At 37.9% G+C, this 14,389-nt stretch overlaps 1 protein-coding gene across 5 annotated transcripts in view; it reads left to right on the top strand.

Annotated features, from left to right (window-relative positions):
* Positions 1 to 14,389, top strand: part of LCORL (ligand dependent nuclear receptor corepressor like) — a 79,353-nt gene that overhangs the window by 30,036 nt on the left and 34,928 nt on the right. For all 5 annotated transcript variants that reach the window (XM_030947961.1, XM_030947959.1, XM_030947958.1 and 2 more), the window contains exons 4-5: positions 180 to 309; positions 9,068 to 9,322. In XM_030947961.1, the coding sequence (XP_030803821.1) occupies positions 180 to 309; positions 9,068 to 9,322 (385 nt within the window). The remainder of the gene's footprint in view (positions 1 to 179; positions 310 to 9,067; positions 9,323 to 14,389) is intronic.

Here is a 14,389-nt window from a genome sequence, read left to right as displayed (position 1 = left end):
AAATTTTTTGGTATGAAAGAGTCAGAGAATTTAATTTTGCAAATAATTTAATTCCGCATTTTGACTCAAGGTAGTTAGATTTTAGTGATTCTATTCCATTCAGTAACTCAGTAATTTAATTGTATATTTTACTACCAGCAGACTAATTTCTGAAAGATGTTATGATCTTTGTTTTCTAGGATCGTGCATCAGTTTTCGGTTCTTCACAGTCAACGCCTACAGAGGAACTGTCATCTCAGGGCCAGTCCAACACTGATAAGATTGAATGCCAAGCAGAAAACTATCTAAATGCACTCTTTCGAAAGAAAGGTAATGAAACATGTCTTTTGAATTATGAAATAGGACAAAAAATCCAGAAGAATCAAGTTATTCAGGGTTAATTTTGTTTCCTAAGTATTTTTTTATTTATCTACTGAAATAAATGTTTCTGCCGTTTCTCTTTTTTATTCCTTTGGTTTTCCTTAACCTTTTTCTTACTTGAATCACCAAATGAAGTACTACCCTTCCTGCTTACCATTCCTCTTCATCCTCTTGCATTATGTGTCATTCTTTTGAATCCCTGTTCATAAATTGGATTGGATTTTTCTTTTTACCATGAGCTGCTACTTTGTTTTCATGCCAACCTCAGGTGTCATTCTCTGGAATCTGAAGCGTTTAAACATTTTCTGTTCCTAAATTCTCACTTCTGGTTTTCAATGGGAAACACATTTTAGGCAAGAGAATGTGCTTTGCAGATTGCAAAATGGAATTTGGGATCTTCTTGCATGAAAACTTCAAATACATCCAAGTTGGAGGTTAAAACTTCTTGTCAAAATGCAGTATTTTGTAGGTCATTGATTCTCTGACTGTTCTTATTCTTAGCTCTATCATCAAGTTAGAGCAGTACACGAGCAAATGACAAATCAGCTTAGTTCCTGAATGTTACTTGGTTTGCTCGCTGTCCACAAAAGCAGAAATAAGGAGGAAAATGACCAAGTTCTTGTGAATGAAGAAATGTGAATGAAGTTACTGTGAATGCAGTAACTACAATTTTCATAGATTTTTCTTGGGTTTAGTATGTGTGTGTCAGAATAGCTGAGTACGGCTAGGGTGACAGCTCTCTCTTGCTTTTGGCAGAGTCAAACACTGTCTCTTCTTCACATAGGTGGGAGAAAAAAGCAAAGTTAGTTTCCTCCCTTTTAAATAGCTGTAGCAGGAGAGATTATTATGCCCTTGAACCTGCGTATATAGAATCTTTTTCTGTACAGACTTGTCTACTCAGTCTATGTTTTGCTTTTTTGCATTTTAAATCACTGAAATGGAGTGCAACAGCATTTTGAGTGCATCCTTTGGACTCTTGGCTTTCTTTCAAGCCAGCTATTTTCTGTTTGAAATAAAATGTCCAATGAAGTTGGCACCTCATTACTTCTTAAAGTCTGAATATAATATTTTCATCTCAGGCCCAATTGTGTGGCATCTCCCTTGGCAGATATTTTAATTCCTTCAGATTTCTACTTTGTCAGATCTCTTCTTGGTCTTGATGTGTACAATGTTATTCAGTGTTTGCCTGCTTTATGCTCCTACTGCGGATGATCTCTTTTGATACTCCTTGAGAGGAACTTCTGTCATGGGAGAAGTGAAACTTGGCATGACCTCACCTTAGTGGTGTGAATGACTTCTAAGTGAAGTTTCTCACAAAGAACATTTGGCTTTTAGCATTTTCTTTCCGTTTGATCTGCCAGATCAGTAATGCTAGGTTAAAGAGGTTTTGTCTATTGAAAAAGGAAACTTCCAGTTGTTTTTGTGATTCTCTGAAGTACTTCTGTATTCTTGGGTAAGAATTTACTGAGACTATTGCTTCAGTTCAGGTTTTAACAATCTTTAAAGTTGTTCAAATTACAGGAAGCGAAAAGGAAAAAAATAGTAAAGGGCATGTGAAACAATTTATGAGGTATTCAAGTAACTGGTGTGGATTTTAGAAGGAAGATGAAGAGTTTTACTAAGAAAATCCCAAGTCTGCTTTCTGAATTTTTGTAGGTTTTTGAGTTCAAGTATGAACTTATGAAGAAAGGAATAAAAGAAAATTCCAGTAATTGTTTAGCTAAGGAATGGTTAGCTAAAGAATAGTTCTTATACCTGGTCCCAAACTAGATGTTCTTTCGTTGTTAGAAAATTGTAGAATTCTTAGCTGGCTGTCTTTAAAATGGAGTAACACTTGTTTGGATTGCAAACTCCTCAAGATGATCTACTCTCTTGCTATTGTAACTAATTTAGGCCTCTGTGAACAACCCCCTAAAACCATTGAGCAAATTAGAGAGTTCATTTCTTGGTCCCATTAATCTTTTATTTTGAATAAATTTATATATGGCTTTTTAAATTTGCATACTAGTTTGAGGGGATTTGATTGTGGGTTTGGGTTTGGTTTGTTTTTTTGTTTTTTGTATCAGGAAGCTTGTTCAGAAGATCTCAAAACATGCCTATTTGTCTGGAGAATCTAGGATAAAAGATGATAAACTCCTGCCAAAATGGGTAAACTCTTGAAATGCTGTAAACAACTAAGGTCTTCCCATTAGGAACCCAACTTCACTGTGTATTAGTGAGAGACCAGTTTTGTAGTCAGTTGTCTGTAGGAAAGTCCTGTGCTCAGCAGACACGTCAGCAAATCCAAAGTCCTTCTTGTCATCAAACACTGATTGTTGCCATTAAACAATGTGTCTGAAACCCAAATGCTTTCTTCCCAAGTATGACATCTCTCTTTACCCTTTTGGTGGTGTAAGCAGAGTAGACTTAGATTGGTGCTTTTCCGCTTCCATAATGCTGAAGTTCAGCTGTTCTGTTTTGTTAAGAGAAAAGCACAGTATGCTTTAAAAATACGTATAGGTCTTTTTTTTCTATGAGTATTATAGAGTGCGACATATGATCATTGTTATATCACAGAATCACAGTTGTTTAAAAGCTTGATCAGACATTTTGTTCATGGACTATTCATTTTCTGAATTTCTAGTAATACACATTGTATGTTCTTAGAAGCTCATTTTTCTATGCAATATTAATGTGACCTCTTGAAACAAAACCAAAGAAAATGAGTTGTGAATCAGGTTCTATCCTCAGGATAGATGATCCACCAAGAGACGACTGAGACATGAGAAGCCCATGTAGAAGTTAAGGAATTTAGGCACAAAATTATAGAGAGAATGTTTGAGATTACTTGAATCTTTTCAAATTCTCTGGGCTGCTGTGTCAAGTATCCTCAATGCCATGTTTCCCATCCCAAAGTAATTTTCCTGTAAGCTTTTTAAAGCTCTTTACTATTTCTAGATATCCTTGTTATATTCTAAAATATTTCCTTTCACAAATATGGCTTTGTTATACCATACCATATACCTGAATTTAACTTTGAGTTCTTCTCTTCTTTTAGTAGTTTTCTTTCAGTTGTGCAACTGTCACAAGCTGATTATGCATCTTGGACATGGTACATTTCATTTAGCAAACCTATGACAATGTAATCATGCACATATTATCTCAGACTAAAAAAAAAGTGTTACTTTCTGAGGCGTAGTTTTGAGTTTTACACACTACTTCATCCAAAACCTGCAGTTGCTATTGATTATTAATCTTAAGAAATCTGGTTTGTCCTTTCAGAATCTGGATGGTTTTCTGTAATCACTGACACTGACACAGTTTGTGCAATAAACTTCTGTGACAGCTTTGCTGTCCCTCTTAAACTTCATCAGGAGAGACTGTTTAGTGGGGTTTTCACTCTTTTTTAAGGGGATACTTTTTGTGTTGACCACCTGCCTGCCAGTGTTATTCTCTTCACTGATTCTGCATTTCTTGATCATTTCTACTACATTTACAAGGATTAATAGAAATATGACTGGATATAGAATAGTGAACATTGCAACCTGAGTAGAGGAAGAAAAAGGGTGGAATGTTTATGAGAAGAGAAGAGTTAACTTACTCCTTCTGTTTGTTGGTTGGTCAAGTTAGCTGAACTAATCATGATCCATGCTTCAGAATAAATAGTTGTATTCCTGTTGTAATGTGCTGATGACCTCACAGCAACCTGAACAATTTTACAAGTAGAACCAAGACTGTCACTGGGACAGTTTGGTGGCTGTTGAGATGGGTTTGTTAAAGTAAAATGTGACCTTTTTGTGAAAAGGGTGAATTTATGGAGTGAATTTATGAAGCACACTGAGAAGCAATCGTGTTCTTAGTCCTGCTCCTCACACAACTGGATTGCAGGTACATGGGGGATTGTGATTCCTTGCTGCTTTTCACTGCCTTTTGGCATTGTGTCAGAAGACAGATTCAGTCATAAGGTTGAGTTTTTAGTTTTGATAAATGGAATACTGTTGTGAAACACTATTTTGGGAGCTTTTAACTCAATGTTCATTGTCCTGACAGTCAAATCTGTCACCACAGACATTGCGGTCTAGTGATCACACATAATGTTAATGTGCAGAATAGTTAACAGTACAGGTTTGAATAGTTACAAGCTCGTGCAGCACATAAACTGAGGAATTATTAATCCTAAATGTGACCTTTGAATTAAAATAAATCATTGCAATTAGTCATAATTACATTACATAATTACTCTTTTCTCTTGTATTCAGACTTACCTTGACAATCAAAAGCAGAAATTATCAGATTACATCACACAAATTCAGTCTTCTTTTATCCTAACAACATCAGGTCTGCAGACCTTTAGAGACTGTTCTACTGGGTTTAAATTATATGTTGTACATGGGCTAAATACAGCTGCCTTGTATTTTATAATGAGTGAGAAAAATGGGGGTTTAAACGGATGTAGGCATGCAAATTTAAAACTTTTCAAGTTTTTCCTATAGTCACAACTCCTAATAAAACATCTTAGAAAAAGAATCTATTCAGGTCGTACCAAGTATATCTGGTGCCATCTGCTGATAACAATTAAGAAATATTTGGTAGTGATAGTAAGTTCAGAGTTCTAACACCTTTCTTGCCCAAAATATGTTTCATTGTGTTTTAAAATTTTATATGGGTAATTATAAATTTCTCATGTGTAATGGAAAATTGCGACTATGAATCACAGGATGGGTGAAGTACTTCCCCATGTTGGGTGGAACAGACTGGCCAATGAGATACTGGAGAGCAGCACTACAGAAAGGGACTTGGGTGTCCTGGTTGATGGAAAGTTGAACATGAGCCAGCAGTGCCCTGGCAGCCAGGAGGGCCAGCCCTGTCCTGGGGGCATCAGGCACAGCATGGCCAGCTGGGCAAGGGAGAGGATTGTCCTCCTCTGCTCTGAGCTGGGGAAGCCTCACCTTGAGTGCTGGGGCAGTTTTGGGCACCACAATATAAGAAAGACAACAAACATTAGAGAGTGTCCAAAGGAGGGCAACAAAGGTGGTGAAGGGTTTTAAGGGAATGCCACACAGGGAGTGGCTGAAAGTCACTTGCCTTTTTCAGCGTGGGGGAGACTGAGGGGAGACCTCATTGCAGTTAGAACTTTCTCTTGAGAGGAAGTGGAGGGGCAGGCACTGATCTCTTCTCCCTGGTGACCAGTGACAAGACCTGAGGTCAACCTCAGTCCCAAAGCTGTGCCAGAGAAAGTTCAGCTTGGATATTAGGAAAATATTCTTCACCAGAGGGTGGTTGGGCACTGGAATAGGCTCCCCAGGGAAGTGGTCACAGCACCAAGCCTGACAGAGTTCAAGAAGCATTTGGACAATAATCTCAGGCACATGGTATGACTCTTGGAGGTGTCCTGTGTAGGGCCTGGACTGGACTTTGATGATCCTTGTGGGTCCCTTTCAACTCAGGATATTCAAATTTTATGGCAGGATCAAAGTCTTTGCAATGGTGCATAGCAGGATAATGACAGACTGTAAACAAGTTGAAATAAAAGGTTCTTTTTAATGTGAGGAAAAATGAAGACAGGCAAGCAGTAGAACATGCCAACCAAAGGTTGTAGAGTCTCCCATCCATGGAAGTATTCCTTACCTAAATAGGTAAGATCCAGAGAAACTCGCTTTGACCTCAAAGATGACTACTTTGAAAAGGCAGCTTTACTAGAGACTTCCCAAGTTATTTCCACCACGATTTACAAGTTAATGATTTGCATTACAGAACAGTCAATGTGATAGCAGCAGTATTTGCATTTTTGGCAGATTAGTCTACCTGAGTCTTTTCAAACCCTTTTGATTGAATATGCATTTAGCAGCAAGAGGACTTCAAATGCAGCCCCAACCCAGGAGCACACCTTTCAGAGTATATGCTCTTAGATAGACACTCACCACCCCCTCATCATGTTACTTTTTTAGAGTAAAATAACTTTAAATCTGTGAACTACCAATAGCTGCAGCTGTTGAATATATAAGAAATTCTGCTGCATTTATTCTTCATAGGGAGTTTTTGGAAATCATTACAAAAAAATTAAACTAATTCTAAAGAAATTATTATAAGAACCAAAAAAACATCCTTTATTATTCTGACTGGCTGAAAGATGACTTTGCTCCTAAGGGAAAAGCTGACTTCTCCTGCAAGTGTCTAAAAGCAATACATGCTTGACTGTTACTGATGTGAAGAGTCTAAAGTGAAATAGAAAGGCAGTAAAAACTTGACAGCTCTGAATTAGTTTTGTCTTGCAGTTTTGTAATAATTGATGCAGAGGATGATGATTAATTAGGAGAAATCTGTTCCAGGCTGTTGTGTTTTGCTGCTGATGGTAGGTCCCCTGTACACACTGGTCTTTTGCTACTTGAAGGTACAGATCACACCAGAATGTAAAATAATTCTCCTGTTTGCACTGATGATCACCTGGTACCGAGAAGTAGTCAAAGAAGTTTTTCTTGTGTACATGCAACAAACTAATTGCTCTATATAAATAGGGTCATTCCAGAGCCTACTCAGTCTTGATAATATTTTTTATAATGCATTTTCTATGAGTTTCTGATTACAGACAGTCAAATACTTGGATTTTCAAGCTAAGCTGTTGATCAGTAGATTTCATTGTCTGGATCTACCATTTCCCTGTCATGCAAACAATTTTGTTCCTAGATAATTCAGTTATTTGATTTCATCTCTTAACTTTCTGTATTCTTTTCTTGTATTTTGCATGTGCATCGGTACTGTACATCTGTTGTCTTACTGTTCCAGTATCTGTTGTTGATTTTTTTTCTTTACTTCTAAGTGTGTCTCTAGGATGGTAAACTCCAGTTGAACATTTATTGAGTTCATTATTTAGGAATCAGGAATTAGGTATGCTCTATTTATATTGCTGTGCCTGGAGGTTACATGGTGGGGAAAGGTCTTAGTAGGTATCCTCCATCATTTAGAATTTTACCTCATATCTCTCTTCAAGAAACACCTGTCAATTTTAGGTATTTTGGTAGAGATCTGGTTGAAAGATTGTTGGAAGATAGAGCTTTAACCATAAGCAGATTTCTTTTGTCATACCTTGGGTAAGTTCTCCTGAAGCCAAGATGTCTTAAAAATGCTGGAGTTTCACCATACCTCATCAAGCACTATGGAGAGGCCAGCCAAAAAGTCTTGACAGGAAGCATCTGAGCAGTGAGTCAGCTGCCCTCTCGTGTGCTATAGACAGCAGATCTCATAGGTGCAGGTTTGTAAGTCCTTGCAATGCTCTGTTGGTGAAAATGAATTCTCAAAATGGAATATGTTTTAAATGAACCTGAAACAAACAAGCAAAAAATCTTCCGTGCATTCATCCTAAACCTGAGCAGCATTCCTTGATCAGGCCTGGCAGTCACTCTCTTGATAGTTGATGAATAAAGCTTCATTGGCATAAAATACTTGAGCAAATATACTGTGTGATCCTCCAAACTTCCTATGAGGACGTGTACCCTTTGCATGCAAACATCTACCCAACCCGGCCCTTTCAGTTTCTTCACTTCCATGAAAAATCCCTTCTGTTTATCATCTATTTTATTTGTTTCAGATTAACTTTATTATCCCAGTAACTATGGAACTGTGTCCTTTGGTATTTCTTCTAGGCAATCAGGGCTCACCTAAAAGCTAATTCTTGTTCACTGCTTTCACACTTGGTTTAAATCCCTCTCCCTTCTTGATTGAAAAGTGTTTCACTCATTACCTATGAAGTCAAGGATGGGCAGTGGTTAATATATTGAAAAAGATATTTGTGTGGAGAGGAGTGTAGAGTTGAGGGGAAGAAGGAAGAGTGAGGTAGTGAAGTAAGTACTACTGCTGCCAGTCTAAGGGAAAACACAGATCTCTGAGTATGGTCAGTTGTACTTGTCCTGTTAAGTGATGTGCTGCAGTCATCAGTAGCACAGCTTACTTTAAGTTTCTTAATTACATTATTTATGCTAAATTACACTTACATTTTTTCTGTTGCTTCTACTAGGATTCTTTTGGGTGATTCACAGTTACAGTTTCAGCTATGCTTTTTAGCAAGAAGTTTAACTTCTTTCTTGCTTGTATTACTACAAATTGTATGGGACATTTCAAGTAGCATCATATCAGTTCTGACATTTCAATCCTGAACCTACAGTGGGGATTATAATCTCAGAGTGGAACACAATCTTTTTGGTTTGTTTGGGTTTTTTTTTCTTTTTAAGACCAGTTCCTCAAAAGTCCAACTGTCCTATGTTATGAAGAGGACTAATCTTTAGAAGAACTACACTTTAAAATTATTTTTGTTATGGTTGTTCTTTGAAAGTAACTTCTTTCTGTATTAATCCATATCTTATTTTACTTCCATGGTTTGTATTCAAAATACTTTATTTTCAAAACTGAAAATGAACAGTCTGTAAATGAAAATTCAACTTATTTGCCAACGGTACAGATTCTGAGTGCCCTAAGTAATGCAACCCCACATACTCTTACTTGCATGCTATGATAGAGGAGTAGGGGAAAAACTAATGATCTATGCTAAATATTCTTTCAAATGACTTCCAGTTAGGAATGCTCATTAAAAAAACTTGATAGAGATCTGAATTAATATGTTCGTTACACATGTACTTGTTTAACACATTTGTGTGCTTATACAAAGTATTTATTATAAGAAAAGTAGATAATTTTGGTTCTTAATATATCTGATGCCTGTGGTTTTTGTTTCTAGATCTTCCTCAGAACTGTGATCCTAACATTCCCCTAGTTGCTCAGGAATTAATGAAAAAAATGATCCGTCAGTTTGCGATTGAATACATTTCAAAAAGTAGCAAAATTCAAGAGAACAGAAATGGTTCATCATTTGAACCAAGTCTGATGTGTAAAAGTATCCAAATGAACCAAACGGAAAACTCCCTTCAGGAAGAACAGGATAGCCCTCTAGACCTCACTGTGAATCGGACTCAAGAACAGAATACTCAGCAAGGTAAATTTCTGTATCTGATAATGTGTGTTTTGCTGTCATTTATTTATTTTATGGTGTCTTATTCCCTTGAAAAATAAATGTCCATGTCAAATAGAAACATTTTTCATATAGTGTACTAGCAGATAAGCGTTCTGATTTCCGAGTGTCTGTGTTAAAAAAGTGCCATTGGAATTTCTCAGCTTTGGAATACTGAATTTAAGTCCTCTCACCTGTGCTGTCACAGGTAACAGTGGTTCAAAATTTTGTTGAAGAAATGGCTGTCAAGAAGGCTGAGAAAAGAGAAAAAGATCCTGGGATTTCATGGAGCAAATGTCATTCAGTCTCTGTCAGCTCTTGAACGCTTTGATACTTTAAATACAGGTTGGTTAGAATGATGGGAAGAGAAGATTGATCTGGGAGAACATTTCCATACTTCATACCTTAATCATTACAGATCAGTGCAGCTTCACTGAGAGTAAAGCTAGAAAAATATTGTCTCACTGTCATTTACAAAAGGGAAATAATTTCTCTGCCTCAAGGAATATTGCTATCCAAAACTGATAACATATAATCATGAGAGTGTTTTGGACTTTGAACTAGATTTGGATTAGCAGCAGTTTTCAGGAAGGGTTTTGACTGTCATGTGCAACTGAAAGCAGTGGCAAAAGCAGCTTTTGTCTTTTACAGATATCAGGGTCTGTGTTAATCCTGTAATATTGCAGACCAAAAGGAAAAGTTGACCTGTATGTCATATACTATACTAAAAAAGTTGAAAGAAGACAGAACCAAGTTTGTTTGGGTTTTTTGTTGTTTATTAATATACATTAATATATTAGGTCTGCTAATGTATGCATTATATACATTAGCAGATTTGGTATGTGTGTACCTAATGATTCAGTCTTTAATTGGAGATCCTTGGGGGCAGGGAGCTCTGATTGATTCCTCATGATAAATATACCTATTCTGGGTTAAATTTCAAGCATCCTTTCTCTTTGACAGAAAAACCATTGAGAAATACTGGAATTCTTGCTTTTATTCTGTATGGTCAGTGGAAACCAGTTCATGCCAGGGTTTAGTAAATACTTAGTGGTTTAAATTCTGAGAAAATACCTATTGTGGTTGGATGTAATTTTTCTACAGATGAATTACAGATTTTAGAGGTTTATAATTGGCCAGATTGAAGCACATTTCTTTTGCAAGAGCAATAAAAAATAATTTCCTGATATCAGCACTATAGCATGTTGCTTACTTCAGCAGCTGATTATTTATAACTAGTCTTAAATGTTCATGAAGGAGCAAAGTCCCCAGAGGCAGGTGCTGGGCATTGCTGAGCCCAAATAAATCTTTGAGGAATGAAAGGGAAGGCAGGAGGTGGGCAGGGCAGGGACAGGAAGAAAGTTATGCTACCACCCTTGTCTTAAAATCTGTTGATCTTTTCTGTAAGAAAAATCTAAAATACAGAGAAATGGAGTTATTTAAATAATCTTTTTATGTCATTGGATTTTTTCTTGTAGTAAGGCTAAAGAGCAACTTTAGAATTGTGCACCTTTGGTGGAACACCTAAATCTAAAATAGTTGCTCAGCACACACAGTGTACAAGTTACACATTGAACTGTGTAAGACACTGCAGAGTCTCAGGACTTAGACTGCCATGATTGCTGGAGCGCTTTTTAGATGTTAAAGGTAAAATCTTGCTGTTCAGAGATGAAATTCAGAGATGCTGAAATGAGAAATAATAATGGAATAAGACTGTAGTTGAAGAAGGGTGGCTTGAACATCTTACCTACCAGGGAAGTTGTATTGTGCTTTCTGTTTTCCATGAATGTGTTAATTTTGAGCTATTTTATCTTTTTACTGTAGTGATGGCAACACAAGCAAATAAGTTCAAGATTAAAAATGTCAGCCTGCTCTTTTTATTTGCATTGTGTTCTGAGTGCAAAGATTCATGAAAAAGTTATTTCAATTAGCTTTTGTCAGGAACTGTATATTATTATTGCACCCATCTCTCGCTTCTATACTTTTCCTGAAGACAGCTTGGTTATAGTAAAATGTCATGTGCTTATGGCAGGGAATTATGACGGTTTTTTAATTGGATTATTTTTTGAAATGTAAATTCTCTAACATAGTATTCTTCTTCAGTCTGGAGACTTCTAAAAGCTGTACTATGGTTCCATTCTTAGTAATGTTTTTTAAGTGTCATGCAACTCTCTTTAGTATTTGCTATTTGTAATTCCTGTTAAAATTTCCAAATGAAGTGGCAGTAACAGGAGGAAGTTCAGATTGCTTTGATGGATCCTCAAAGTTGAAATCTTTAATTCAAATCCTGTTAAGCAGATAATAATCCAAGTATAAATTCTTTAGGTTCACTTTCTGCCTAGGCAGATGCTTTGTATTTACAATAGTTATCTTTAAAGTGAATGATCTAACTAGTTAAATAGACAGTCTTACTCCTTTATTATGAGAGTGATTTTTGGGCTTGAGAGGCAGGAGTAAACTTTATTTTCCAGATTACTAGAAGCAGTGAGCAGATCCAAGCTAAGTGCTAGATCAGCACTGAAAGGAGATTCTGCCACTGAAGTTCTCCATTAAAGAAAACTTCCTCCTTTCCTCTGGAGGCCATCTCTGAAGCCAAAAAATCCTTCCAGACTGGATAGCCCTGATTTTTTGGGCTTACAGGGCAGGTTTTTGTAGCTGGGGAGGGCTGTAGGGTGGCATCTGTGAGAAGCTTGTGTGGCTTCCCTGTGCAAGGCTCAGGCAGCTCTGCCACAGACCCACGCCAGGCTGAAGGGGGGCAGAGGAGCTGGGCTCATGGTGCTGCTGGGAAAGCATGGTTCAGAAAGTGCAAAAATGCTGGACAGGCAGAGAGAGGGGTCAAAACAGCACTGGGAGCAATGAGGTGAGGGAAATGGGGAAGGGAGGTGCTCCAGGCACCAGAGTAGGTATTTCCATGGAGCACATGGAAAGGACCATGGTGGAACATGTGTTCCATTGCAGCTTGTGGAGCAAATACTCATTCACATTGCAGCCTGTGGAACACCCCACCTTGGAGCATCTGGGTGTTTCCTGAAGGGTCTGTGGCCTCTGGAGAAGGAGCTGTGAAGAAGAACTGTACTGACTTTAGCCCTCATTTTCAATCTTGCCTATGCCATTTGGGATGGGGGAAAATAGAGGGATTGGGAATGAAGTTGAGAGCCTGGGAAGAGGTAGGAGTGGGGAAGTGCTTTAATTTTTATCTTTTTCTCATTATCCAAATCTATTTTAAATTGCAATAAATTAATTTTCCCCAAGTCTGTTTTGCCTGTAATGGTAATTGACAAGTGTTTTCCCTGTATTTATCTTGATGATCTTCATCTTATTTCTTCCTGCTCCCCACTGAGGATGGGGAGTGGTAGAGGGGCTGAGTTGTGGTCTAACTACTGGCCAAGGTGAACCCATTGCACCTCTGGAACTGCAGCACTTGGCACTGAGTATGAGTTTAAGCACTGGCATCCAGGTATGTTCAGCTGACACCTGACTGGTAGTGCAGTCCCAGAGCATCCTCTACTTTCCTCTGCAGGTGGAAGTGTGGTAATTTAGTAGGGTGCTTTCATTCCTGTGTATCTTGCTGGTAATGAGGCAATCATTTCACTGCCAGTCAATTAGCAGCAACTATCTCCAAAAATACCTGTGTCTTACTCCTTTTTCTAATCTATGTAACTCTTACAGTCCAGGCCTTGATTATGAGTACTCTGTAAAGTGAAACAAAACCTGTTTTCCATGCACGGCATCTAACAAAAGTGAGGTGTAACTGTGTGCTTTTGCAGTATTGCTTTTCTTCTAAACTAAGCCAATGAAGAAGCAGCATCCTTACAGAATAAAATGAGTGAGTAAGAAACAGTGTTGGAATATCCTGAAGGATAAGGATAAATAATCCTTATTTCCTTGTGCAGTCATGGGGCTGAGCTCTTTCAGGAATGTTCCTAGCAACACCAAAGTTTGATCCAGAGGCTTCTTTCACTTGGTAGATACAGGAGGGTTGATAGTTCTCAAGCTTCTAAGCAAAGTGACTTTAAGAGTCCGAAGTAGAAGCAGTACCAATATATTATCTGCAGGTTAAGCTGCACAAGCTTATTCTTGTTACTGGATTTTCTGGAACCAAGATATCCAGAACCACACACTGATAATGTGTAAACATAGCCAAAATATGCAAGAAAATTTTCTTAATTTCCTTGTTTCATTGAACCATCATAGACTGGAAGACATCAAAAGATATCTGGCAGTGTATTGAAAGAATTCCAAACTTTGCTGAAAATAAACTTCTTTTTCTTAATATCCTGGTTTTACTATATGTATTGGTGAAAATACTATATATATTGAAGATACACATGGTATGTTCCCAAGATAAATTGTATGAGCTGTAAATGTATTCAAGAAACAGTTTAATACTTTTGCATGAGAAAGTTCCCCTGAAAAGCTACATTTTTGAGGGGAGTAGGTGTTTTTCTTTGCTGGATGCTATGGTGACAGACAAGCTCCTTGTCAGATGCTTGCTTGCTTACTTCTCTCACGACAGCACAGGGGAGAAAATGGGAAGAGCAGAAAGGAGAGCTTATGAGTTAAGGATGTGGTCACTGCTTGCTACCACTTGCCATCATGGGCTAGACAGACTTTGCTTGGGAAAAAGAATTTGAATATTGCTTAAAATATAATTTTTTCATCATTAATTCAGGCAGTAGAAACAAAAAGAGTCATTGAAACACTGCCTTTCCTCCCTCTTTTCCCAGGCTCAGCTTCACTCCAGGTTCACTTGTGACCATCACCACCCCTGTAGTGCAAGGGGATTGGGTGTGGGCTGTCCACAGTATTAGTCAGTACCTAATAGTTTCTCTCTGCTGCTGGACTTACCTCTGATATTTTCTCATTCTTTTTGTTCCCATTTTTTGTGTCCATCTGGCACTTTCCCCCCTTTCTTAAATACAGTTCTCCAGAGTTTTCTGCCCAAGTGGCTGCTGGACTCAGCTGTGTCCTGCAGCAGGTCTGGGACCCAGCCATCTGTGTCCAGCACAGGGCAGCCCCTGGCCTGTCCTCACAGATACTGCCAGGACTGGG

This window comes from Camarhynchus parvulus, chromosome 4 (assembly GCF_901933205.1).
Source record: "Camarhynchus parvulus chromosome 4, STF_HiC, whole genome shotgun sequence".
NCBI lineage: Eukaryota > Metazoa > Chordata > Aves > Passeriformes > Thraupidae > Camarhynchus > Camarhynchus parvulus.
The sequence above is the reverse complement of the archived record's forward strand: the minus strand, read 5'-3'. Positions and strand labels throughout refer to the sequence as shown.